Below are 27,598 nucleotides of genomic sequence, written 5' to 3' on the forward strand. Positions count from 1 at the left end.
CCTAGGAACCTCCATGTGCTCCTTTTCCACTAAGAGAAAGAATTATCCTGAACTGGTATGGTAATCACTTTTTTTTAATCATCTAAGTTTATATTCTGAACACTATAGTTAAGTTTTGCCTGTGTTTTTAAATGTCTTTGTCTCTCTTTATCTCTACCTTTCTCCCTTTTTTCTTTATTTTTCATTTGTTATAAGTTCATTTGTTTTAAGAACTGCATTATTTGTCCTGTGGAGTTTCTCATAATACAGGTTTTTGTGATTTTATTACCATAGTGTAGTTCCTGTGTTTCTGTCCCCTGTATTTGCTGTAAATGGATAAAATTGATCTAGAAGCTTAATCAGAATCAGGCTCTATTTGTGTCTTGCCAAGACTTCTTCATAATGTTAGGTTCCTCTTCAGACAACATAAAATGTCTGGCTGGGACGCCTGGGTGGCTCAGTTGGTTAGGCGGCTGCCTTCGGCTCAGGTCATGATCCCAGCGTCCTGGGATCAAGTCCCACATCGCGCTCCTTGCTCGGCGGGGAGCCTGCTTCTCCGTCTGCCTCTGCCTACCACTCTCTGCCTGTGCTCGCTCGCTCACTCTCTCTAACAAATAAATAAATTAAAAAAAAATTAAAATGTCCGGCCATCCCTTCTGTGATGTTAGCAGCCATTAGTTCTCAGTGCATAGACCTGTTAGCTCAGGAGGTTGCAAAATGGACATATTTCAAATAAAAGGAATAGCTTATATATTCTAGATACTAATCCTTTGTTACTTAGGTTTATCACAAACATCTCTGACTCTGTTGCCTGTCGTTTCACTTTCTTCAGTGTCTTGTTGACTAGTTCCTTATGTAAAGTGCTTAGATTTATCAGGCTTTTTCTTTATGGCTAATGCATATTGTGTCTTGTGTAAGAAATCCTTTAGTCATTGTAGTTTTGCCTTTCACATTGAGCTTTTTAATTGATTTGTAATTGATTTATTTGCCTATGGATGCAACTTAGTTTTTTCATGTGACAATTCCAGTCCTATCTGTTGTGAACTCTGTCCTTTTCCCAGTCGTCGTCTAACATGCCCAGTCTGTTCCCTCAAGTGCTCTTCTATGCGTGGGTCTGTCTTCTGGACTCTGCTCTTTGCTGTTGATCATTTTGTCTATCCAGGTGCCAATACCACATGATTTTGGTTTTCAGTTTCATAATACATTGATACCACCTATCTTTTGTTGCTTTTTAAAGAATGTCCTACCTTTGGAGTGCCTGGATGGCTCAGTGGGTTAAAGCCTCTGCCTTCAGCTCAGGTCATGATCCCAGGCCTGGGATTGAGCCCCGCATCGGGCTCTCTGCTCAGCGGAGAGCCTGCTTCCCTTCCTCCCTTTCTGCTTGCCTCTCTACCTACTTTTGATCTGTCTGTCAAATAAGTAAAACAAAACAAACAAACAAAAAAAGAATGTCCTACCTTTGACACCTAGTATTTCCATATAAATTTTAGAAACCACTTAGCAACTTAAAAAGAGAAACTTGTTAGGATTCTTATTCTACTGACTATAAATCAATCTGGGAAGAATTCACATCTTAACTTTATCGTCCTTTAATCTATGTACCTATAAACCTGTAGAACACTCACTTGTTTTTAATGTTTTTCATTAATGTCATATAGTTTGTCCATAGAGGTCTTGTACAGCTTAAATTTATTCCTAGATATTTCATATTTTTATATTTTTAATTTCATTTTTTGTTTGCTCATAGTTTATAGGTTCTTTTGGATTTTTTTATGTTGACAGTTATCTTCAAATGAGTGTGTTATTTATATTAAGTATCTTGAATAAATTGCTCTATTTTGATACTTAAAAAAAGAAAAGCAAATGAGAGTGTTCTTTCTTTCTAATCCTTAGAATTCTTGTTTCCTTTTCTTCCGTTATCACTCACTGGTTCAGAAACCCAGCCAGTGTTGTTGAGTGAAGCGATGATAATGAATATTCTTGTGCCCACCCCCAGCTTCTGTCATCACATCTCTTCTCTAACTGGGACCTTCCTCCCTCCCTCTTATAACGATCCTTATAATTACATTGGGTCCATCCAAATAATCCTGAATAATCCTCTCCTCTCAGTATCCTTACCTTTATATACCTACATTGTACCTTTTGTATGCAAGGTGGTTTTTCATAGATTCTAGGAATTAGGTTGTGGATTTCTTTGGGAAGCCATTCGTCTGTCTACCACAGTGAGTTTTCAGGACTTTTTAAATTTCTTATTCATTTCTAGCTAATGGCATTTCAGTCAGTGCTCTTGTAATTTCAGTTTTTAAAAATTTGTAGAGGGGCACGAGGGTGGCTCAGTCAATTAAGCATCTGCCTTCGGCTTAGGTCATGATCCCGGGGTCCTGGGATTGGAGCATCATCATCAGGCTCCCTGCTCAGCGGGAGCCTGCTTCTCCCTCTCCCTCTGCTGCTTCCCCAGCTTGTGCTTTCTTGCTCGCTCGCTCTCCCTCTCAAATAAATAATAAATAAAATTTTTTAAAAAAGGAAAGAAATTGGTAGATTTGTCTCTGAATATTAAATATTATAAATATTCTGTATGCACTTAAGCATGTATGTGTTCTTCAGTTTCATGAAGTGTTCTGTATATCTTCATTAGTTCCTTTTTATTAATTGTATTTAAATTTTTTGTATTCTCGGGATGCCTGGCTGTCTTAGTCAGGGGAGCATGTGACTCTTGATCTTGGAGTTGTGGTTTTGAGTCCACATTCAGTGGACTCAAAGATCACTTAAAAATAAATACATTTTCTGTACCTTTTTGTTTGTTTCATCAGTTACTGACAGAAATAGTTTAAAACATGCCACATTGCAGTTCTGTCAGTTTTACTTCCTTTTTGTCTTTATTGGTTGGTTGGTTTGAAGTAGGCTTCATACCTAGTATGGGGCTTGACCTGACCACCCTGAGCTTAAGAGTCACATGCTGTACTGACTGAGCCAATCAGGTGCCCCATCTTTTTGAAAAGCTTTTGATATTGATATAATTTCAGAGTTATGGAAGAGTTGCTAGAATAATACAAAAAATTTCCTGTACATACTTCATCACATTTTTGAGATGTTAACATATTACCACATTTGCCTGTATAATGTGTGTATGTATATGTGTGTATCATTTTTTGGAATAAGTACACGTGTGTGTGTATGTGTCATTTTTTTCTGAAGATTTGAGAAGTTACAGGCATGATGTCTCTAACCTTTGGTGTACATTTCCATAGCTACAGTAAACTTATCAAGTTAGGAAATCCATATTAAAATATTAATTTTATTAATATTTAATTAATTAATATTAATCCATATTAAAATAATTCTGTTATCTAACATGACCTTCAGATTATACCACTTGTTACAATTATGTCTTTTACAGAAAAAATCCTGGATCATGCATTATATTCAGTTACTCTATAATCTTCTTTAATTGGAAATAATTCCTGTTACAGTCACCTGCAAAGGCAGTGGATCTCTGCTCAAAATTGGGTTTGAATGTCAAGATTTATGATACCCTACACACACCAAGAGGGTATGAGAAGATATTATTAACTTAAGTAATTGAGGCCTTTGGAAAGAGCAGGGAAGTCCTCTCAAGCAGGTTTGAAATGGCTGACAGGGCAAGAAAAGGAGACCGGCATGGGTTTTAACTGAGGTTAGGATGTTGAGCCAGGGTGAGCTTCTGGCCCAGGTCAGTACCTTGTGTCCTTGTAATCTGCTGCCAGCACCAAGATGTGGGGCACAAGGGCAGAGGGGACAGGGGAGCCTTAACAGCTATCCACGAACAACAAAAAATGGAGTCAGCCTCCTCATTACACTTCCTCAATTCTTATCTTTCATGACCTTGACAGTTTTTTGGTCACCATACTTTCTGTTAATTATTTACACATGCTTATATTTAGTTCTTTTTTTTTTTAAATTAGTGTTTTACGTTAGTTTTACATTAGTGTTGGTTGTACATTAGTGTTAGTTGTACAACATAGTGAACCCCCAGCTCTGCAGTTAGGCTCGCAGTCAGTGTAGCTGTTCTCTGTCACTGTACAGTGCTCTTAAAGCATCACTGACGATATTCCCTATACTGTACCTTTTGTCCTCAGGACTTACTTCCAAACTGGAAGCCTGTACCTCCCATCTCTTTCGCCCGTTTTGTCCATCCTTCCACCCTCCTCCCCTTTGGCAGCCATCAGTTCTCTGCATATATGAGTCTCTTTCTGCTTTTTGTTCATTTGTTGTCTTAGATTCTACATGTAAGTGTAATGAAAAAGTATTTGTCTTTCTTTGACTTAGTTCGTTGAACATAATACCCTCCAGGTCCATAGATCTTGTCACAGGTGACAGGATCTCTCTCTCTCTCTCTCTCTTTTTTTTTTTTTTTTTAAGGATTTTATTTATTTGAGAGTTGGGAGGGAGAGCACGAGCCGGGGGTGGAGCTGAGGGACAAGCAGACACCCTGGAGTGGGGAGCCTGACACAGGACACAGGGCTCCATCCCAGAACCCTGAGATCTTGACCTGAGCTGAAGTCAAGACACTTACCCGACTTAGCCACCCAGGTGTTCCCCACATTTAGGTCTTTAATCCAGTTTATTTTTGTGTCTGGTGTTCAGAAATTGGTCCAGTTTCATTCTTGTGCATGTGGTTGTCCAGCTTTCCCAGCGTCATTTATTGATGAGACTGTCTTTTCACCGGTGTATATTCTGGCTTCCTTTTGTTGTAGATTAATTTACCCTATAAACCTGTGTTTATTTCTGGGCTCTCTGTTGTGTTCCGTTGATCAATGCGTCTAATTTTGTGCCAAAACTATACTGTTTCAGTTATTAGAGCTTTGTACTGTATCTTGAAATCTGGGATTGGGATACCTAAAGCTTCATTCTTCTTTCTGAAAATGGCTTTGGCTATTCGGGGTCTTTTGTGGCTTCATACAAATTTTAGGATTATTGATTCTACTTGTGAAAAATACTGTTAGTATTTTTTTTTTAGATTTTTTTAAATTTATTCATTTGACAGAGAGAGGGAACACAAGCAGGGGGAGTGGGAGAGGGAGAAGTAGGCTCTCCCATGGAGCAGGGAGCCTGATGTGGGGCTCAGTCCCAGGACCCCGGGATCATGACCTGAGCCAAAGGTAGACGCTTAACAGCTGAGCCACCCTGGCACCCCTACTGTTAGTATTTTGATAGAAATTGCATTGAATCTGTAGATTGCTTTGGGTGGTATGGGCCTTCTAACAGGATTAATTGTTCCAGCCATCAGTTGTTCCATCCAACAATGACACATTGTTTGTGTTAACCTTGACGTTATTGAAGAGTACATACCTGTGAGCTTGTAGAATGTCCCTCAGTTTGGGTTTGTCTAATGTGTCCTCACGATTAGTTTCAGATTATTCATTTTTGGGCTTTATGTTTTTAATATATAAGTGTATAATGTTACCGGGTACACAGAAATTCAAAATCCTTATATTTCGCTGATAAACTAAAACTTTTATCATTGTGATGAGTGCTTATTTATGTTCTATATGATTTTTGTTGCCTAAAAGACTTGTTAAAATTGACGGAATTTCATCAACTTTTTTTTTTTTTAAGATTTTATATATTTATTTGAGAGAGACTGTATGAGCTGGGAGGAGGGGCAGGGGGAAAGAGAGAAGCAGACTCCCTGCTGAGTGGGGAACCTAACATGGGGCTCCACCCAGGACCTGGAGATGACAGCCCAAGCCAAAGGCAGATGCTTAACTGCATGAGCCACAAAGGTGCCCTAAGCTTTTAGTTAGAATTTGCCTAGTGTAACTTTATACTTTTCATCCTTCCTGTAGTCTTAATTCTAGATGTTTCCTTCATAAAACAGCATATACTTGGACCATTTATTGTCTTTTTCACTCCAGTTGACAATACTGGTTTTAACAAGAGCATATAATCCATTTACATTTAACATAATTACTGAAATACTTGAGTTTCAATCTGCTATCTTATTTTGCACTTTCTATTCATTCCATCTATTCTGTTATATGCTGATTTCATTCTGTTCAAAATATTTTCTAATTTCTATTGTGATTTCTTACCTAACTTCAGAGTTATTTGGATATTTATTTGTTATGAAATAGTTGGGGATTTTCTCGTTACCTTTTTTACTGATTTCCGAGTTGTGGTCAAAGAACATACTTTGAATGATTTTTACCCTTTGAAATTTGTTGAGGCTTTTTGATGCAGCATGTGGTGGGTGAATTTGGTACACATGCTGTGTGTGTATGTGAAAAAAAGTATAGTTTTTCATTGTTGGATGTATTGTTCTAATATAGCAATTAGGTCAAGTTTGTGAAATGTGTTCGCATTTATATACTTTGCAACTTTTTCTTGGCTTGTTTTCGTTTCTGTACAAAAGGTATTCTTCCACAGTGGTTGTAGAATTGCCCTTCTTTTGGTTTACTCAGTTTTTACTTTATATATTTTGAAACTAAATTATTAGATGTATTTAGATTTAGAATTGTCTTCCTTGTGGATTGACATTTTATTATTAAATGTGTGTTCAAACCAGTAACATTATTAGAGAAGAATTTTTTATTTGATATTAATATAACTACAACAGCTTTCTTTTGTTCAGTATACCTTTTCCATTATTTACCCTTAACATTCGTATCTTTATTCAAAGTGTGTCCCTTGTAAGCAGCACATATTTAGTGTGTGTTTTGTAAATCCAGTCTGATGATCTTAGTCTTTTGTTGCAAAGTATTTAATTCATTTTAATTCATATATACCATATTGCTATTTGGTTTGTTTAATTTTTTTCCACTTTGTCTTTTTCTGTTCTTAATCTTCTTACAAATTCATTTAGAACTTTATATTTTTTAAAGATTTTATTTATTTATTTGACAGAGAGAGAGAGAGAGAGATCACAAGTAGGCAAAGAGGCAGGCTGAGAGAGAGGGGGAAACAGGCTTCCCGCCGAGCAGAGAGCCCAATGTAGGGCTTGATCCCAGGACCCTGAGATTATGACCTGAGCTGAAGGCAGAGGCTTAACCCACTGAGCCCCCCAGGTGCCCCTAGAACTTTATTTTTAGTTATACATTTTTTCACTTTTTACAGGTACCTTAGAAATTACACATGCATCCTTGATTTATTACAATCTAATACAAATTATAACTTTTACCACCTTCCAGATAATGCTAGAACTTATATCATTTTATTTTATTTTTATTTTTTTTAGATTTTTTATTTTTTATTTATTTGACAGAGATCACAAGTAGGCAGAGAGGCAGGCAGAGAGAGGAACGGAAGCAGGCTCCCTGCTGAGCAGAGAGCCCGATGCGGGGCTCGATCCCAGGAACCTGGGATCACGACCCGAGCTGAAGGCAGAGGCTTTAACCCACTGAGCCATCCAGGCGCCCCAACTTATATCATTTTAGCTCTATTTACAATGTACCTTTTTGACCCATTGATGTCATGTATTTTAGTTCTCCATGTTTTGGATCACACAAGCATTTTTACTATTATTTCGTAATGTCCGTATTAACTTAAAAACACTTTTCTAGTGTTCTTCACCCAATGTATATTTCTGTATTTCCTTTTGTGATAATTTTTCATCTTCTGCCTGAATAATTACTCCCCTTAATAATTATTTTATTAATTCCTGTATACTGGTAATAAACACTGTTTCATGTGGATATATCTTTGTTTCACCTATGTTCTTGAAAGATATTTCTTGTTTTCCCTTTTTTGTTAACACAACTTCACTGTCAGTGTTACTGTAGTTCCTTGGAAGTAATTATGTTCTACCCCCTTTTACTCGGAGAATTTTACTCTGATTTTTAGCAGTTTTATGGTGATGGTGTGCCATGATGTGGTTCTTATATTATTCTTGGGGATTCTCTGAGCTTCTTGATTCTTTGTGTTGAAATCCTTTATCACTTTTGGAAAATTCACAGCTATTTTTCCTTCAAGTAATCCATTTTTAATTTTCTTTCTCTTTTAATACTTTTTAAAAAAGATTTTATTTATTTATTTGAGAAAGAGAGTGAGAGCACATGGGGTGGGGGCAGAGGAAGAGGGAGAAGCAGGCTCGCTGGATGATGGGCTTGATCCCAGGACCCTTAGATAATGACTTGAGCTGAACATAGCCACCTAACTGACTGTGGCACCCAGATACCCTTTCTTTTGGCACTTTCTGCTTTCATGTTCAGTGCCAGTGAATATCACAGTTAGCCTTCCATTTTATGTGTTGTATGTGTACGGTGTTTTTTTGTCTGTTTGTTTTCATTACTTTTAATATTTTTCTCTCTGCATTTATTCACCATGTTCCTAAAGTATAGGCTTTCTAGGGCTTTCACCTGTGAACCTGTTGTTGAACTTTACACAGGATGTAGCCTTTTGGGTTCCCAGCTACTGAGGAGAGAGCCTCATATGACACTCCCCACATAGCCAGAAACTGAAGCTTGATCCTGTCCACCCTTGCCACAGAAAACCATCAAACACATATGGGAACAGTGTGCCGGTGTTGTGGTTACCTTTCTGGAGCAGTGCAGTGCATCACCATCTTATCACTTCTTCCATGTTTTCAAGGTGGTTTTTTAAACACTATATCGGCCTTTTTAGATGATTTTCATGGGAGAGTTGGCATCATTATTGGAAATGGTAGTTTTCATTTCTTTTCGTATTTTACATGGTAATTTTCACCACATTGAGAAATGAAAATGTTATATAATGAAACCAGTCTTTATATCATCTTGATTTTGTTATTCTTAGAATTTTGTTTATTCAAAATTATATTCTATTTTTAACATTTACTGTTTAATATGTCTCAAATTTATTTTTTTTTTAATTTTTTTTTAAGACTTTATTTATTTGACAGAGATCACAAGTAGGCAGAGAGGCAGGCAGAGAGAGAGAGGAAGGGAAGCAGGCTCCCTGCTGAGCAGAGAGCCCCATGCGGGGCTCGATCCCAGGACCCTGGGATCATGACCTGAGCCGAAGGCAGAGGCTTTAACCCACTGAGCCACCCAGGCACCCCTCAAATTTATTTTTGTGAGCAGCATGAAATTAGGATCTATTTCAATTCAAAGTGGAGAGCTGGTTGTTCCAGCACTATTGGTTAGACCAGATGTCAGCAAGCTATCCTCGACCCATTTTTGTTAATAAAGTTGTTGGAACACAACTATGCCCATTTGATGACATTATCTTTGTCTTCTTCCATATTACACTAGTAGAGTTGAGTAATTGCAATACAAACTGTATGGCACACAGAGCCTCAAGTATCCACTTCCAGTCACTTAAGAAAAAAGTGTATAATAGACCATCCTTTTTTCATTGATTTGAGTTTCTACTTTGGCATATGATATGTGTTTCATGTCTATTTCTTGCTCTTTATTCACCTCAAATGTTGTTTGTCACTTTGTTACAATTATTACAGCCTTATACTTACTACTCTATTTTTATTGGCCTTGAAGATGTAATTTGTTCAGATAGACAGGTTTGTTGAGGTACAAGATGCATATAATAAAATTTATCCTTTGTATATGTACAGTTCTATGAATTTTGACAAATATATATAGCCATGTAACCACCACACTCAAGAATATTTTCATCATTCTAAAAAGTTCCCTCCCGCCCATTTGTCCATCCCCTTTCTTCACTGCCAGGCCCTAGCAGCCACTGATGTGATTTCTGTCTGCAGTTTTATCTTTTCCATAATAGTCATAATAAATGGAATCAAACTTTAAGTAACCTTTTAAACCGAGATTCTTTCACCCAGCATAATGTATGTGAGATTTGTCCATGTTGTTGTATACAGAGATACTCCTCTTCAGTGCTGAGTAAGAGTCCATTATATCCATTTCCTGGTTGATGGACATTTGGGTTGAATCCAGTTTGGGGCAGTTAAGAGTGAAGTCAGTAGAAACATTTACATGCAAGATTTTGTTTGGATGTACGTTTTCATTTTTCTTAGAAAAATATCTAGGAATGGGATCATTAGGTCATATGTTACTAATATATGTTTAACTGTATAAGAAACGGCCAAACTGTTTTCCAAAGTGGCAGTACCATTTTTTTTTTTTTTTCCATTTCCACCAGCAGATGCTTTGCATCCTTACCAGCACTTAGTTTTATCAGTTTTGGTTTTTTAGTGAATCTTGTGGGTTAGGCATTGCAGGGTTTGGGGTTTTTTTTTTTCTTTTTTTTAAAGATTTTATTTATCTGACAGACAAAGATCACAAGTAGGCAGAGAAGCAGTCAGAGAGAGGGAGAAGCAGTCAGCAGGGTTTGGGTTTTTTAAGTAATCTCTACATCCAGTGTGAGGCTCAAACTGAACAACCCTGAGATCAAGAGTTGCATGCTTTACCAAGTGGGCCTGCCAGGCACCCCCTTAGGCATTGCAGTTTTAATTTCTTTCTTTCCTTCCTTCCTTCCTTTTTTTTTTTTTTTTAAGATTTTATTTCTTTATTTATTTGACAGAGACAAAGCAAGAGAGGGAACACAAGCAGGGGGAGTGGGAGAGGGAGAAGCAGGCTTCCTGCTGAGCAGGGAGCCCAATGCAGGGCTCGATCCCAGGACCCTGGGATCATGACCTGAGGCAAAGGCAGATGCTTAACACTGAGCCACCCAGGTGCTCCTGTAGTTTTAATTTCTAATTAACTTAATTACTAGTACATATTCCTATAACTTAATGATGGTGAGCTTCTTTTCCTTTGCTTACTTAAACCTGTATAACTTTCTTGGTGAAGTATCTGTCCAAATCTTTTACCCATTTAAAAAAAAATGAGTTGTTTTCTTAGGATTAAATAATGAGAATTTTTTTTTATATGTTGTAGATACTAGTCCTATATTAAGATCTGTGTTTTTTAAGTATTTTTTCCCAGACTTACCATTTTGTTCCTTAATGGTACCTTTGAAAGAACAGAAGTTTTTTATTTTTATTCATTTTTTAAGATTTTATTTATTTATTTGACGGAGAGACACACAGTGAGAGAGGGAACACAAGCAAGGGGAGTGGGAGAGGGAGAAGCAGGCTCCCTGCTGAGTAGGGAACCTGACTGGGGGCTCGATCCCCAGACTCTGGGATCATGACCTGAGCCAAAGGCAGATTCTTAACGCCTGAGCCACCTACGCGCCTCAGAAGTTTTTAATTTTGATGAAGTCTACTTTATCAATTTTTTTCTTTTATGTTTTGTATTATTTTCTATTGCTTTGTAACAAATTCCCACAAAATTAAAACAGTGTAGATTTATTATTCTGTAGTTTATGTGGGTCTGGAATCCATGTTGAGTGTCACACCAACCTAAAATCAAGGTTCTGGCTGGATTTCCTTGCTTTCTGGAGCTCATTGTCCTCTTCCAGGCTTATGTGCTATTTGGCTGAATCCAGCTCCTTATAATTGTAGGACATAGATAACTGTTTTCTTGCTGGTCATCAACTAAGGGCTGTTGTCAGCTTCTGGAGGCTGCTTATTATTTCCTGCCACATGGTCTTCTCCACAACCTGGTAGTTTTCTTCTATAAGGACAGCAAGGAGAAGGGTTATACAGGGTATGTGCACTTAACATTCTGCCCATCACATGGTTTGTTTTTAAAAATCTTTGCCTACCCCAAAGTTGGGAAGATTTTTCTGGTTTCCTCTAGAAGTTAATAGTTTTAGGTTTTCCATCTTTGGTCTGTTGTATGTATTTGCATGTATTGAGATGTAACTCATATAACATAAGATTAACCCTTAAAGCAAGAAATAAATTTTAATCTGTATTATAAGAAAAAAATCCTGGCTTAGAATCAGTATACATCAATCTGCTCTTACATCATACGGTCACCTCCCAGATGCAAGATGGGCTAGGAAATGTGGTCCCTACCTGCACCATCATTTCCCAGGACAAAAACTCCTCATCGTGGAAAGGGAGCAGATTCTGTGGTCAACAGTTCTCTGGGCCACAGCCCAGACTGACCCAGGAATTTTTTGTCCCAAAACCATTTGTTACAGAGACTCTGATTTTTCCACTGGATATTCTTTCCTGCTTTGTCAAAGATGAGTTGACCATATAGTTTTAGGTCCATTTCTGGGCTTTCTATTCTGTCTCTTTTTGTCTTATGTGTCTCTTTTTGTCTCGATGATTACAGCCTTGCAGTATAGCTTGAAATCCAGAATTGTGATGCCTGTAGTTTTGTTTTTCTTTTCCAGGATTGCTTTGGCTATTTGGGATCTTTTGTACTTCCATACAAATTTTAGGATTGTTTTTCTAGCTCTGTGAAAAATGCTGGTGGTATTTTTATAGGGATTGCCTTAAATGTGTAGATTGCTTTGGGTAGACATTTCAAGAGTGTTTGTTTCTCTGATCCATGATCATGGAATATTTTTCCATTTCTTTGTGTCCTCTTCAATTTCTTTCGTAAGTGTTCTGTAATTTTCAGAATATAGATCTTTTACCTCTTTAGTTAGGTTTATTACTAGGTATTCTGTTTTTGGAGCAATTGCAAAAGGGACTGATTCCTTGATTTCTTTTTCTGCTGCTTTGTTACTGGCGTATAGAAGTGCACCAATTTCTGCATGTTGATTTTATATCCTGTGACTGAATTCATGAATTAGTTCTAGCAACGTTTTAGTGGAGTCTGTTTTGTTGATTTTTTTTTAAAGTTTTTTTTTTTTTTTAAGATTTTATTTATTTATTTGTCAGAGAGAGTGAGCACAGGCAGACAGAGAGGCAGGCAGAGGCAGAGGGAGAAGCAGGCTCCCCGCTGAGCAAGGAGCCCGATGCGGGACTCGATCCCAGGACGCCGGGATCATGACCCGAGCCGAAGGCAGCCGCCCAACCAACTGAGCCACCCAGGCATCCCATTGTTGATTTTTTTTTAAGCAGCTTTTTGAGTGATTGGATTTTCTCTATTTTCATTTTCATTGATTTCTGCTCATAAATTCTTTATTTCCTTCCTTCTGGTTGCTTTGGGTTTGTTTTGCTCTTCTTTTTGTAGCTCCTTGAGATAGAAAATTGGACTACTGACCTGAGGTCTTTCTAATTTTCTAATGTAAACTTGGTGCTGTTAGTTTCACTGTCAGCACTGCTGTAGCTGCATCCCATATATTTTGATGTATTGTACTTTCATTTTCATTCAGTTCTGTGTATCTTAAAATATTCTGAGACTTCCTCTTTGACTCACAAATTATTTAGAAGTGGTTCTTTGGTTTCCAAATATTTGGGTATCTTCCTGTTCTCTTTTGGTTATTGATTTGTTGTTTGATTCCATTATGGTTAGAGAACATGCTCTGATTTCAGTCCTTTAAATATATTGTTTGTTTTTTTTTTTAAGATTTTATTTATTAGAGACACACACAAGTTGGGGAGAGGGAGAAGGTGGTAACCTGACACAGGGCTTGATCCCAGAACCCTGGGATCAGGATCTGAGCTGAAGACAGACCCTTAACTGATAGAGCCACCCAGATGCCCTGATGATACTGTTCTACCAGTTCAAGTAAGCATAGAAATTTCATTTTCCTTTAGGTCCCTTTACCCTCCCCAGTTTTTAAATACAGTTGTATTTCCTCTACATGGGGCTACTCCATTTTGGTAGAGCTGAGAAGTCCATATTGTGGTGTCTGTCTCCATTGGAAAGGCTTCTCAAATGTAGGGCAAGGATCGGGTGGACGCCAGTGGGCGGGCAGTGAAAGGACTCACCTGAGGCAGAACAAAGGCAAGAGTTTATCGAATGTACTGCTAGGGAGCTGCTGGCAGGACTGCAGAAGAGAGGCTGTCTGCTATGAGGCAGTGAATGCGGGATGTTTTTCAAGAGGGAAGGTGAGGAGGTATAATGACATACGGAATTTTCCCTGTTTAGGTAACTGTGTCTGGTTGTTAGTAGCCCGTTGGTATTTTGAGGTTGGTCACCTGATAGGCCTGTCTGTATTCGGTCAGGAGGTTGCCCATAGGCTCTTTCTCCACTCCATGGCTCCCATTGCTCCAGCCTGTGCTCTAAAAGTGGCCTCTTCACAGATGATTGTCTTTTCTCTGTAGCCCTCCTGAGTTACTAGTTCTGGTAGTTCTCATTGGTCTTTTGGTTGTTGTGAATTGCTACATGGAGTTACATATTCCACAAAACGACCTTTTCATCCCTTTCTTTCTTGTATTTGTACTTTATTTTTGTTTTACTGCCAAACAAAAAAGTTGAGTCTTTTTTTTTTCTTTTTCAACATCAGCAGTGAATACGTAACTTTCTGTTTTGCCTGTGTAAAATGAGAGCTTTACTTATAACTTTTCTCCTCCCCTTTTTTCTAAGTTTTCATAATACAGTCTGGATATTTTAATTCTCCATTTTTATCTGGCCACCCATAATTTTCATTTTGTTACATAATCTGTCTTTAGTACCTCTCTGACTTTTCCTGACCTCCCCTCACTCTGTGCAGGTATAATTAGCTTTTTGCTTTTCTTTGAGCTCACCGGGCATGCTCCTTTCTCAGGCCTTTGTATTGGACTTTCCCTTCCTGAAATGCATGCCCCTCGCCCTAAAGATACTCACTTAGCTTGTGTTCTCGCTTTCTAAAAGGTCTTTTCTCAAAAGTGACATTCTAAGACTTTCCCTCATCCCCCTAAAGGTATAATCCATCGCCCATTAAGTCTGTTTCTTCCCTACTTGATTTTCTTTTCACAGAACTATGACTAGCTAATACAGTATTTTATGTATTAACTGATTGTCCTTTCTCTCTTTTTTTTTTTTAAAGATTTTATTTATTTGTTTGAGAGAGAGACAGTGAGAGAGAGCATGAGCGAGGAGAAGGTCAGAGAGAGACACAGACTCTCTGTGGAGCTGGGAGCCCGATGCAGGACTCGATCCCGGGATTCCAGGATCATGACCTGAGCTGAAGGCAGTCGCTTAACCAACTGAGCCACCCAGGCGCCCTAGATTGTCCTTTCTCTTGATTAGAATATGAGTTCCATGAAGGCAGAAATCTTTCTCTGTTCTGTGCACTCTTTTGTGTGTGTGTGTGTGTGTGTGTGTAAGATTTTATTTATTTATTTGAGGGAGAGAGAACATGAGCAAGGGAAGGAGCAGAGGGAGAGGGACAAGCAGACTCTGCCTTGAACTTGGAGCCTGACACAGGGGTCCATGTGGGACTTGATCCCAGGGTCTTGAGATTTTGACCTGAGCCAAAACCAAGAGTTGGGGGGCACCTCGGTGGCTCAGTGGGTTAAGCCTCTGCCTTCAGCTCAGGTCATAATCTCAGGGTCCTGGGATCGAGCCCCGCATTGGGCTCTCTGCTCAGCGGGGAGCCTGCTTCCCCCTCTTCTCTCTGCCTGCCTCTCTGCCTACTTGTGATCTCTCTGTCAAATAAATAAAATCTTTAAAACAAAAACAAAAACAAAAACAAAACCAAGAGTTGGACACTCAAGTGACAGAGCCACCCAGGTGCTCCTCTCTTTCGTTCACTGTTGTATTCACAGTGCCCAGAATAACCTGGCACATAAAGATATTCCATAATAGGTACTCAGTAAGTGTTTATATAAGTAATCTTCATGTATTTAACATTTTCCTTCTTTAAGTCTGTACTGACAGGCCAAAGGATAAGTGTTTTTGTTAGTTGTTGACACTTTTTGCCATTAACTTTCTTTTTTGTTTGCTTTATTTCTTATTTATTTTTACCAGGTAATACTTTTTGTGGGGTTTAAAATTCAACCAGTATGGGTGCCTGGGTGGCTCAGTCTCATGTCAGGTGCAGGGGGGTCTGCTTGCAGTCTCTCCCTCTGCCCCTCACCCTGCTTGCAAACGCATACACACATGCACACTCAGTTGCTCCCTATAATAAATAGGTCATTAAAAAAAAGAAAAATTTTATAGACAACTTGTATTCAAGATGGAGCTTGAAAGAAAACAGGATTTTTTAAAAAAGATTTTATTTGTCAGAGAGAGAAAGAGATTTAGAGAGGCAGGCAGAGGGAGAAGCAGGCTCCCTGCTGAGCAAGGAGCTCAGTGTGGGACTCAATCCCAGGGCCATGGGATCATGACCTGAGCAGAGGGCAGACACTTAACTGAATGTGTCACCCAGGCGTCCAAGAAAACAGGATATTTAATAGTTACAAAAGGATAACATGGTGGAAGGCTCCAATACTAGGTTGGCAGACTACACCCCTCAGGCTGACCATCCATTCATTTATGTATCATCTTTGCTTTCATGCCATAGTGGCAGTGTTGAGTAGTTGAGATAGATCATGTAGTGGGCAAAACCTGAAGTACTTATTATCTGGTCCTTCAGAGAAGGATCTGCAAGCAAATGATAGCATATAGGTGGAAAAGCATTATTGATAACAGTTAAAGAAATGAGAATGAGATGTTGACTGTAGTTGAGGGTGGGTGTCAACAATAGAAGGGTGGCCGGTTAAAGAGAAGGAATACAATAGGGAAACCATTGTTAATAGGAAGTGAGGAGGCATTCCAGGCTGGCTGGTACAGTGGTTCAGTAAGACCCCAATGTGGCTTGTCCATAATCATGCTTTTCTCATCTTTCCCTTACTAGCCAAGAAGGATCAGGAAGGTGGAGAAGAAAAGAAATCTGTACAAAAGAAAAAAGTAAAAGAGTTAAAGGTGTTGGATTCAAAGACAGCCCAGAATCTCTGTGAGTATTCTCTGTGATCCCAACTATTTGAAATAGGAAGGGTTCTTTTAAAAGCTTAATTTTGGTAGATCCAGGGTTTCTTGATTTCTTGAGTTCCTGATGCATGCCAGGCATTGGAGTGTGAACTTCCAGTATCTTGTTTAATTCCTCAGTAGCGCTGCAAGTTTGTTTCTTTGCTATAAAACTAGATACTAACAGTGGACTAGGCGAATTCCTATGGTGCTAACAGTAGTTAAGAGTTTTAGGAATTTGCCTAGTTCCCTAGGTGTAGTGAGAAACAGGTATGGGATTTGAACCTCAGATTTTTTTTATTTCAAAGCCATTACTGTTTCCATTGGATCCACAGGATAGTCTAGCCACTGTGCATTTCCTTCTTTCTTTAAGTACTTCTTTTAAATGCAGGCACTGGATTGACTTCACTTAAATCTAAAATAATTTTGTGGCTTAGAATAAATAATATAAATCCTGCACTTCTCAAATTCAGATCAGAAACTTCTCTGCAAAGATATTACAGGTGGTACTTATTTGATGATCAGGGTGAATGTTCATTTTCTGTTTGTTTGGCTGTTGATCTCCTTTATGCTGAGTAATAGAGATTTAAACATTTCCTCAACAAATATTTGAGGTTCTGCCACGTTGCAGTCTCTGTTAGGCCCATACGAGACATGTGTTCCAGAGATGAAAGGGTATGTATTCCATGAAGCCCGCTCACTATCTTACAGTGTGGCTGTCGTCCCCAATTTTCCAAATGAGAAGACTAAAGTTTAGATATTGTGACTTGGCCGAGGTCACACAAAGAAATGATTACACATACCCATAAGTAAAATCGGGAATAGAGTGAGAACAGTAAGCCTTTACATTATTCTTTGCTGTATAGGCCTAGATCGTTGACAACAAATACTACCAGATGTTGTCTGTGGGTAAGTCTTTTTATGGAGATCAAAGTGATGTGAGATGGTTTCTCTTCTCAAGATTCTCTCTGGGAACAGAAAACGTGCGTAACTTTTATTTTAGAAAGTGATACCAGACTGTGGTTAGTATGTGGTTCTTTCCAGCTGGCTGATAAAAGAGTACAGAAAACAGAAGTCACAGAGAGAATGAGATTTGTTTAGGGGAGGATGGCCTAGGAGATGTAGTGTAGTGATTCAGAAATTATTAAGTTCCTCTTATGTGCGAGGGACACTAAGCTGAATAAAGCACAGTCCTGGTCCTCAGGAAGCATGTGTCTGCTGCAGATGGAAAATAAATAATGGGAACCACACAGACGAAGTGCTCTGCTGGAGGTGAGTAGGATGTGGACAGGAGCCCTGGGAAAGGGGCATCTGAATCACGTGTGGGCAGTACTGGAGGGAGCATGTTATTCAAAAGGAGGTACTGCTCACCGGGAGTTGAAAGAACGATGAGTCAGGAGTGAAGAGAAGGGTGAGGGCTGGCATGTTTCCAGCAGAGGAATCAGCACGTATGAAGACGCAGACACACGGAGTGGCAGTGCAGTTGGCACACTGTAAAGGCCATACGTGAGGGAGGAGTGGCAGGAGAAGCTTTCAAGAAATAGATAGAAGCTAGATTATCAAGAATTCTGACAGGCTTAGGCTAAGAAGTATCTGTTATCCTGAAGGCCTTGGAATTTCTTAAAAGGATTTTAATCAGGAAAATGAATGATAGACCCTGTGTAATTCAGGGGAAGGCTATTTGGGGAAGGACACAGGCTGGATTGCTAGGGTCTGGGAAGACTGCAGGCAGAGAGATGAGTTACGTTCTCACTTTAAACTAGGCGAGAAGGAATCAGGGCCTCAAACTAAAGTAGTGAGAATGAGTAGGAAGGCAGAAGATACTAAGGAGATAGAAATAATGGAACCTGGTGACTGGCTGAGGGAATGAAGGAGATGTTTTCTTCAGTTTACATCACTCTGTAGAGAATGATACCATTTACTAAACTAGGAAAATCCAGCCAGCAGTAAAATGTCTTTTTGGGGAAGAGTGATGGGTATTGGACATGAAGGAGAGGTGGCAGGGTGGTGAGTAGAAATGATGACTTACAGGATAGAGTTTAAGGTGTGCTGGGACTCCTCCAGAAGGATGGGTGTGTTAGGCATTTGGGCGTAGAAATCAGGAGTAAGGTTTGACTGGAGATAGGAATTTAGGAGACAGCATGTTAGTCATAGCTAAAGCCATGAGTTTGTTTTGAAGGTCACTAATATTTCGGGGGCAAGTAGAAGGGGGAGAAGGGCCGGGAACTCAAAGGCTGGAAAGGAGCAACAAGAAAAATGGTATGACATAGTCCTAAGAAGTGGGGGTAGTCAGCAGTGTCAGATGAAGACCGGAGTGCAGTAAAATCAGGACAGGACAGGTATCCCTTGGATCTGGCATGAGGAAAGTCCGTAGCCTCAGCAAGAATTTCAGTATAGCATAGAGGTAAGGACAGAGCCTCCTGTAGTATTTAAATCATGCTTCCAACCCATACTGGCAGTGTAGGGGTTTGAGTAGCTTACCTTTAAGTATTAGTTTCCTTTTCTGTCAAGTGGGGCTAATAATACAAACATACAAGGATATAGGCAACAGGGTTAAGTGAGATCAGCTGTGTAGATTTTGTTTAAGTTCCGTCTGTGATCTCAGTATGTAATTGTGGTCTTTTCATTGATTGGGGACAGGAGAGTAGATAAGAGCTGTGGAAGTGGGGGCGCCTGGGTGGCTCAGTGGGTTAAAGCCTCTGCCTTCGGCTCAGGTCATGATCCCAGGGTTCTGGGATCGAGCCCCGCATCGGGCTCTCTGCTGAGCAGGGAGCCTGCTTCCTCCTCTCTCTCTGCCTGCCTCTCTGTCTACTTGTGATCTCTGTCAAATAAATAAATAAAATCTTTTTTTTAACTTTTTTTTTAAATTTTATTTATTTATTTGACAGACAGAGATCACAAGTAGGCAGAGAGAGAGAGAGGAGGAAGCAGGCTCCCTGCTGAGCAGAGAGCCTGATTCGAGGCTCGATCCCAGGATGCTGGGATCATGACCTGAGCCAAAGGCAGAGGCTTTAACCCACTGAGCCACCCAGGCGCCCCTAAATAAATAAAATCTTTAAAAAAAAAAAAAAAAAAGCTGTGGAAGTGAAAGAGAATAGACTGTTGTGTTTTTAGAACATGGTAAAGTGAGTGAAAGAAGTTAGTAATTAAGAATATCAGGTCAGGGGGCACCTGGGTGGCTCAGTGGGGTAAGGCCTCTGCCTTCGGCTCAGGTCATGATCCCAGGGTCCTGGGATTGAGCCCCACATCGGGCTCTCTGCTCAACAGGAAGCCTGCTTCCCCCTCTGTCTCTCTGCCTGCCTCTCTGCCTACTTGTAATCTCTGTCAAATAAACAAATAAAATCTTTAAAAAAAAAAAAGTATCAGGTCAGGTTTTGGGTTGTTTTTAAGATAGAAACTTAGTTACGTGCATATGCTGAAGGAAAAGGTCCTCAGGGCCACCTGTTCTACTGAAATATAAGAAAAGGATGAGTACGTGGGTATAGTTGCTGATAAGCTTACACAAGTGTTGGCAGAAGTTTTCTTCTAGATAATTCCAGATAGTCCTTATCCAAGCCTTTTCTGGCTTGGCTCCAGCTAAGAGCCCCCAGTGAATACTAGAATACGTAGCAAGTAATTTGACTAGTGGCTTCATTTTTTCTTTTTCACTGAAGAGGAACAAGAATTTTTTTTAGAAAATGGGAAGTAGTGGGACAGTTGGGAGAATGGGGATACTTTGGAAGAGCTTCTAAGAGGGCCTAGCATAGAATCACTGTTGTTGGTGCCTCTCCAATGAACTGTGCTCTGCAGAGTCTTTGCTAGCGGTATTCATCAGCCCAGGTGCAAGGTGGGAGATGACAGGGCTCAACTGACCAGGAATTGGAAGGAGAAGGAGACAGGAATAGGAGCAGTAGTAACAGAGCGGGCAGTAATAGTAGAGACTGGGCGAAGCTATAGACTGTAGGGTCTAGGTGAAGGAGAGAAGGCAAAGTGGAACTCATACTTTCGGAGAAAATGGAATGGTCACCGCTTGCTCTGATGAGGTTGAAGGGTCACTGCAGAGGCTAGTTAGAGAGCTGGAAGACAGGAAGTGTTTGTTGGGGAATAGGATATGGCAATTGAAGAATCTGAGCATTTGAAGGCAGTGGCAGCTTTGAGGATGGAGTCATGGGAATGGGAAACTGAAAAGAGAGTGGGATGAGTATCTTGGATGTATATATAGAGAGAAGATCAAAATCTTCCTGTGTGAGCAAAGGCCAGGAGCCACAGTGTTTGTAGAATGTGGTGCCTTGGAACAGGGTAGCTGGCATTTGATATGAATGTGGGCGTTCATGAGAAACCTGGGAGGTGGGAACCGTAGACATTGGACTCAGGAACTTGGATTTTAACTACCCAGGCAGTGGAGAGCTGGTAGAGGTTTCTGATAGTGACTTTAAAAGAAAATTCTTAGGCAGATAGTCCAGCAGAGGTTTATAGAATAGGCTGGAAGGGAGAGGAATCTGAGAAGAACGTCTTGATATCTCATTTTCTGGCAGCCATCTTTCTGGGTTCCTTCCGCATGGCCTATCAGGAGATTAAGAATGTCATTCTGGAGGTGAACGAGAGTGTTCTGACGGAGTCTATGATCCAGGTAAGGAGCAAGATTGTTGTCTGGGGAGCTGGCTCTTCACGTCGTGGTGCACTAGCCTCCTCTGTTTAGAGGGTGAGGTCTATAGCCCTGGCGCTTTACAGAATGCTGGCTTTGGGTCAGCATCCATCTCTCCAGTGGTTAGATTATTTCTGGTATAGTTTTCAAAAGTCCTGCCATCTCACTAGCTGCCCCAACCCCCAGCCTGTTTTCTTCTTTGTGGTCCTTGGGCAGAGTGGGGGACTGAAAGGCTCAAGCTAACCGCTTTTGAGACCGTCCCTTCTCTCTTTCAGAACCTCATTAAGCAGATGCCAGAGCCTGAGCAGTTAAAAATGCTCTCTGAGCTGAAGGATGAATACGATGATCTGGCTGAGTCGGAGCAGTTTGGTGTGGTGGTGAGTGAGGCTTGTGGCAAGAAGCTCTTCTCGGACTCCTTGCTCCCTTCCTCCCCCGGAGCAGCTGGGCCACTTGCTTCTCGCCTCTTGTCTATTTTGAACCTATCTTCCTCTCTGTTCGGTGCTCTGGAACTCACAGCCTCCCACACGAGGCTCAAGCCTTGATGTTTTTCTGACTTGCTCTCTCCCTGTTGGCTGTACTGGAACTGCTTGTCTTCCCCACCAGATGGGCACGGTGCCCCGCCTGCGGCCTCGCCTCAACGCCATCCTCTTCAAGCTACAGTTTAGTGAGCAAGTGGAGAATATTAAACCAGAGATCGTTTCTGTGACTGCCGCGTGTGAGGAGTTACGAAAGAGTGAGAGCTTCTCTAGCCTCCTGGAGATTACCTTGCTTGTCGGAAACTACATGAATGCTGGCTCCAGGAATGCTGGTGCTTTCGGCTTCAACATCAGCTTCCTCTGTAAGGTGAGCCAGGTGGTTAGAGCAGAATGGAGAGGGGAAGGCCTCTGGCCTCTGTGGGCAGCATGTGGCAAACTGCTGTTGGCCTCAGGGGGTCTTGGGCGGGTCAGGACTAACACGTTTCTTCTCTTCCCCCAAGCTTCGAGACACCAAGTCCACAGATCAGAAGATGACATTGTTGCACTTCTTGGCTGAATTGTGTGAGAATGACCATCCCGATGTCCTGAAGTTTCCAGATGAGCTTGCCCATGTGGAGAAAGCCAGCCGAGGTACGGCAGGTTGAGGTACAGCTAGAAGGCTGTTCCAGGCCCCCCAAATCTCTGCATTGGGGCGGAAATAAGACATGGTCTAGGTCTCGGTAGTTCTCACTTCTGCCTATCGTAGGTGGGAGTGGGAGAGGGTGGAGGTACGGTGTCTAATCCACAGCAAAGAGGATTATCTGGCACAAGGGAGGTCTTCGTGTACAGAAGTGGGAAGCATTCTTTCCCTTCCTAGGGAAACACCAAATACTAAAAAAACAACTGGAAGAAAGACAAGTGTTTTTAGTCTAGGTCAGTGGTTCTTTTTATTGAGAAAGCATGGACTAGATTGACAAAAATCAGGCCTCACCGTCTTGGAACGAGGCACAGAAAAAGCAGCACTCAGTAGAAATGGGAACAGATTCCTGCCCTTCCTCTGTATTGCTGTGTATAGCTCCTTCCTCCCAAACTCTCTCTAATATAAATGAGGCCAAGATCCCGGGGGCTTTCACAGGTTCCTGTTAAATTAAATAAAGCTTCTCTTCTTGAGGCTGGAGGTTCAGGCATCGAGTAACTTACAGTTTCCGTGGAAAGATGAAGAATACGATGTGTGAAACCACTGGAGGAGGGGACCTGAGAGCTGCAGCTCACCGTGTGCACTGACGCGGTGCCCCGACGAACAGAAGCTGAGGGTCTGCGGACTGGGAATAACTCTTGCTTTCTCTTTTTGTCTCCTTTAGTTTCTGCTGAAAACTTGCAAAAGAACCTAGATCAGATGAAGAAACAAATTTCTGATGTGGAACGTGATGTTCAGAATTTCCCAGCTGCCACAGATGAGAAAGACAAGTTTGTTGAAAAAATGACTATATCCTTTCTTACGAGAGGAGGGAGTTCCTAGGATGCTTGCTGGGAAGGGAAGGAAGACTTCCCAGAGGGAGGACAGCTGGAGAGATCTGGGGGTAGAGAATTTTTCCTTCTTTTAAAAAAAACTCTTAAAAAAATTCTTTTCATTATATATAGTTCTTGAGAGCATTCTCATTGTGGTAGGCACACCACCAAAATTCCTCCCTGATCCCTTGCCCTCTGCCCCGTCTCCACTACACGCACGCATGTATTCTCTTTTCTCGCCCCTTCTTAACCACTGCCACTGGACTCCTCATTTTCAGCTCAGGAGTGTATTCTAAACAAAAACCGTGTTGTGTTGTGTTGCTTTTTGCACCTCCTGGTTCTCGGCCCTGACCCCACGGCAGCATGTGTAGAGCCATGTTACTGCCACCCCCTGCTGTAGGTGAGCCATGGTTTACAGTTTTCCATTCCTGTTCTGGATATTTCGATTGCTTCTTGCCTTTGCTCTTACAAGCAGTGTCGTGTTGAACATCCTTGTGCATGCCAGCATGCGTCTCTGCGTGTTCGGGGCCAGAGCAGTGTGTCTGCTTCCTGGCCTTGGTCCTTGACTCCCTGGCCGCACAGCTTCGTGAAGGACGCGCAGGAGCAGTATAACAAGCTACGACTGATGCACTGTAACATGGAGGCCCTCTATAAGGAGCTGGGAGACTACTTCCTCTTTGACCCCAAGAAGGTGTCAGTGGAAGAATTCTTCATGGATCTGCACAACTTCAAAAATATGTTTGTGGTGAGCCAGGGATACTGCTGACAGAATCTTTTGTGGACATTTCTCTCTTTCCACATGGCTTGCTGGGGGGTGGGCTTATGTGGAAGTGCACGCATGCCCATGTGTTTCGTTTTGTTTTCCTCCACAGCAAGCGGTCAAGGAAAACCAGAAGCGGCGGGAGACAGAGGAAAAGATGCGGCGAGCAAAACTAGCCAAGGAGAAGGCAGAGAAGGAGCGGCTCGAGAAGCAGCAGAAGAGAGAGCAACTCATAGACATGAATGCAGGTAAGAAGCGAGGAGAAGGGTTGATGGGCTGAAACAGGAACATTTGCAGGGCTTCTCTGCCTAGAATCTCAAGGCCAGAGAGAACAGATCATGTCTGAGCTCAGCTCCTGGCAAAAGATTGTTGGCAGCCTTTTACCTCCAAGAGCCTGATGCTGGACTTGAACCTCAGCTCCCCTGCATGTACATTCCAGTGCTCCATGCTCACCCCACCCCCCACCCCTCGCCTTTGCTAGTTCCTGCGTTATGTCTCATCTCCCAGTGGGTTTAGTATTGCTGTAACGTGTACTCTTCTGCCTGGCCACATGGTCTTCTGGCCCATTTTTGTTCCGTCTACTACATCTTTCATTCTTTCCCCCCAAATGTTTTCCTGGCTTTGCTCCTGTCTTTCACTGGTGGCTTGTCCTCCTGTCTGCTTATTTGCACTAAGAACTGTGTGCTCAGTACCTCGCACAGCCGTACACATTGTGTACAAGCATAACTGCGCATACCGACGGGGTTATAAAAGGACTGAACTTCTGGAGAAGGGGGCATGGGAGCTGGCTACTCTCTTTTCTTTAGCAGAATCTGTTTCACTACCAGAAGCATGTCTTTGTTGAAACATATGGGCTCAATTACTGGCCTTCTGTTTCCTGTCTCTGCTGCCTTCCTGCTGTTGATGCCCTGCCCCCACTCTGCTCCTTCTCTGGGTAGCAGGAATATAGCATACATTGTGCATGGCAGTGAGCTGAGGCCACCCTTCTTGAACCTGAGGAACTACGAGCTATCTAAGTAAAGGACAGGGGAGGTGGGGTAGCTGGGTGATGGGCATTAGGAGGGCACATGATGTCATGAGCACTGGGTGTTATATGCAACTGATGAATCACTGAACTCTACCTCTGAAACTATTGATGTACTGTATGTGGGCTAATTGAATTTATATATATATAAAAAAATAAGGGGGTTCTAAGGCTGCCAAGTCTGGCAAGAATCAAAGTGCTTTGCTGAGCACAAGAGGCCAGAGCTGCTCTCACACCTCTTGCTCCCAAGGATATTGCTTTGGCAACTCCTATTGCGGTAAAACTAGTGACCTGAAGGAGCTGAACAGCCTCCCTTTTTTTCTTTTCTTGATACTTTGCTGGGATCTAGTTATATAGAAGCCACAGATTTTGTTCTATTACTAATGCTGTTGAAGTCCACACCTAGTGTCCTTTCCCTTCCCCATTCTCCCCTGGTGGCCAGTGTCTGTCCCCAGGTACTGTCTAGGATGCATCAGGCAAAGGTGGAGTCCAGCGGAGATGCAGAATGAGGGCTGCACCCCCTTATCTGGTGATGCAGCAAACCCTGACCCTGGTCCCCAAGGCAAGCAAATGAGGTCGGAATGTAGGTCAGCTGCACTGGTGATGTTCAGCCAGCAGGTGGCGCCGGGAGCAGTGAGCCCAGCCCTGTAGCTTCCAGCCTGCAGGCTTCCTGGGATTTCAGTTTCAGATTTCACCACCCATAGCTGTTGCCATGGAAACAGAGCCAGGCTGGAACAGGGACTCTACATTAACTCTTTATATTCCAGCCAGGATGCTTCTCCTAAATGCTGAGCTGGCTTCTGGAAGATGCAGCCACAAAGGGCAGTACTTAAGTAAAATTCAGCCGTGGGGTGGGTGTCTTCTTTTTCCTCAGCCCTGCTCTGAAACTGGAACCGGGCTGTCCCTGATGTGTTTATAGGAATTAGAGTGAAACATTATAGGATAAAGAGCAAGTGATATGGTTGCATATTAATTTCATACTCCCAGTCTTTGTACTTAAACTGGAATTAGAGTTGGGCAGTTCTGCAATTCTCTGTGCTAGTCCACAGGGGGTTGGGAAAGAACGTACTTCAAGGAAATATTCCAAGGTTTACATTGGTTAGTAGGCAGTGAAACCGTTTCTTTTAACCACTGTCCAACAGATGCAATTAAACATGGGCTGTGAGGCTTGAGGTTTAGCCCTGTGTCTGCTCTGAGTCCTCAGCCACCGTGGGCCAGGGGTAAGCCAGGCAAAAGTCATAGAGTTGGCATGGGACTTAACACTGTATGCTGCTCAGGCTGAAGAGCTTACATCTCCGTCTTTGTTCGTGACAGAGGGTGATGAGACCGGTGTGATGGACAGTCTTCTGGAAGCTCTGCAGACAGGCGCAGCATTCCGACGGAAGAGAGGACCCCGTCAGGGTAAGTAAGCAGATGGAGCCCAGCCTGGGCGTGTGGAAGGGGTGAGGTCTCTCTGCTCCTGGTCCTGCTTGCCTTGGGCTGAAGAACAGGTAAAGATGTTCTGAGGGTTTAGGAACTTCCTCACGATAGTCCCTGCATCAAGAGTGGGTTGTCCAGTCCTCTACCTCCCATGTTAGAAAGCGTGGACTTGGAGAACTGGGTCTTCAGATCTGTTAGCAGATCTGTTATAGCTGATGATGACTGCACTTCTCCCCATTCTTGAAGCAGAAACCTGGAACAAGTGAACCATGGTGCAGGACACAGATTTGGGTGGGTGTTTGCAGGTATGAACAAAAACTGAGCTAAAAGTGTACATTAGATGTAGGAAATAAAAAGTCAAGAGCCCTTAAAAAAAAAAAAAGTCAAGAGCCCTTACTCTCAACTTCACAAGCAGAAAAGATAGAGGAGATTAGGCATCGTTATCCTCAGATGTAATAATACAGAGGAGCAGTCCATTGGAAGAAACTGTCTCTGTCCGAGAATTACCCTCTCCTTGGGTGCAGTTAGCCTGCAGTGCTTTTTGTCTTTCCCACTGACTTCCCCACAGCCTCCTCTCCCAACCATCTGAAGATTTCAGTGGATTAAGTTGAGTCAGAGCCTCTAAGAATTATGGGGATAAGAAGACAAGTGATCCAGGCATTAGTGTGGGGAAGGATCAGTGGATAAGCTTCCTTAGAAGGAAGCACACAGTGGCCAAGAGACTGATCCAGGAAAAGGTATTACAGCCAACACTATCCCTTGGGTGGGTGAGGGCACTGTTGTGTCTGGTGAGGGCCCTCCTGGACTAGGAGAGATGGCTTCTTTCCTGGGTTGAAGGGTGGGAATAACAGAAAAGGCAGTCATGAAGGGTTTCTACTTTCGAGAGAGTGAAAGCTGTGTTCCCGTTGCCTGCCTGGGCTGTTCTGTAGATCTCTTTGATAAGAGCTTTAAGGTTATTGGAAGGAGGAATAGTATAGCTTGCTTTGGCCTCTGTAGGGCTTCCAGTACCTGTCATAGCCTGGACAGGGATCCTCTGGATCAAGTGTGTAGAGCATGCTAACCCCCATAAACTTAATGTCCCAGAGGTTGCTGTCTTTTTCAGCCCATACTCTGAATTCCCAAAAGAAGATTCCCTTCTGACGGCTCTTCTGTGTGACTTCAGAACCTTCCCTAAATAAGAGAATCCCTAGTTACAAGTCCTCCCCATTTCCTGGCATCCTCTTGGCAGGCTTT

At 41.9% G+C, this 27,598-nt stretch overlaps 1 protein-coding gene across 3 annotated transcripts in view; it reads left to right on the forward strand.

Moving 5' to 3' along the window:
- DIAPH1 (diaphanous related formin 1) overlaps positions 1 to 27,598 on the forward strand; it is a 96,584-nt gene that overhangs the window by 61,863 nt on the left and 7,123 nt on the right. For all 3 annotated transcript variants that reach the window (XM_080803816.1, XM_080803815.1, XM_080803817.1), the window contains 9 exons: positions 16,465 to 16,563; positions 21,089 to 21,183; positions 21,474 to 21,575; positions 21,802 to 22,041; positions 22,175 to 22,304; positions 23,015 to 23,139; positions 23,743 to 23,907; positions 24,035 to 24,170; positions 26,261 to 26,347. In XM_080803816.1, coding sequence (XP_080659942.1) covers positions 16,465 to 16,563; positions 21,089 to 21,183; positions 21,474 to 21,575; positions 21,802 to 22,041; positions 22,175 to 22,304; positions 23,015 to 23,139; positions 23,743 to 23,907; positions 24,035 to 24,170; positions 26,261 to 26,347 — 1,179 coding nt within the window. The remainder of the gene's footprint in view (positions 1 to 16,464; positions 16,564 to 21,088; positions 21,184 to 21,473; positions 21,576 to 21,801; positions 22,042 to 22,174; positions 22,305 to 23,014; positions 23,140 to 23,742; positions 23,908 to 24,034; positions 24,171 to 26,260; positions 26,348 to 27,598) is intronic.

Source organism: Martes martes, assembly GCF_963455335.1.
Source record: "Martes martes genome assembly, chromosome: 5".
In the NCBI taxonomy this organism is placed as follows: Eukaryota; Metazoa; Chordata; class Mammalia; order Carnivora; family Mustelidae; genus Martes; species Martes martes.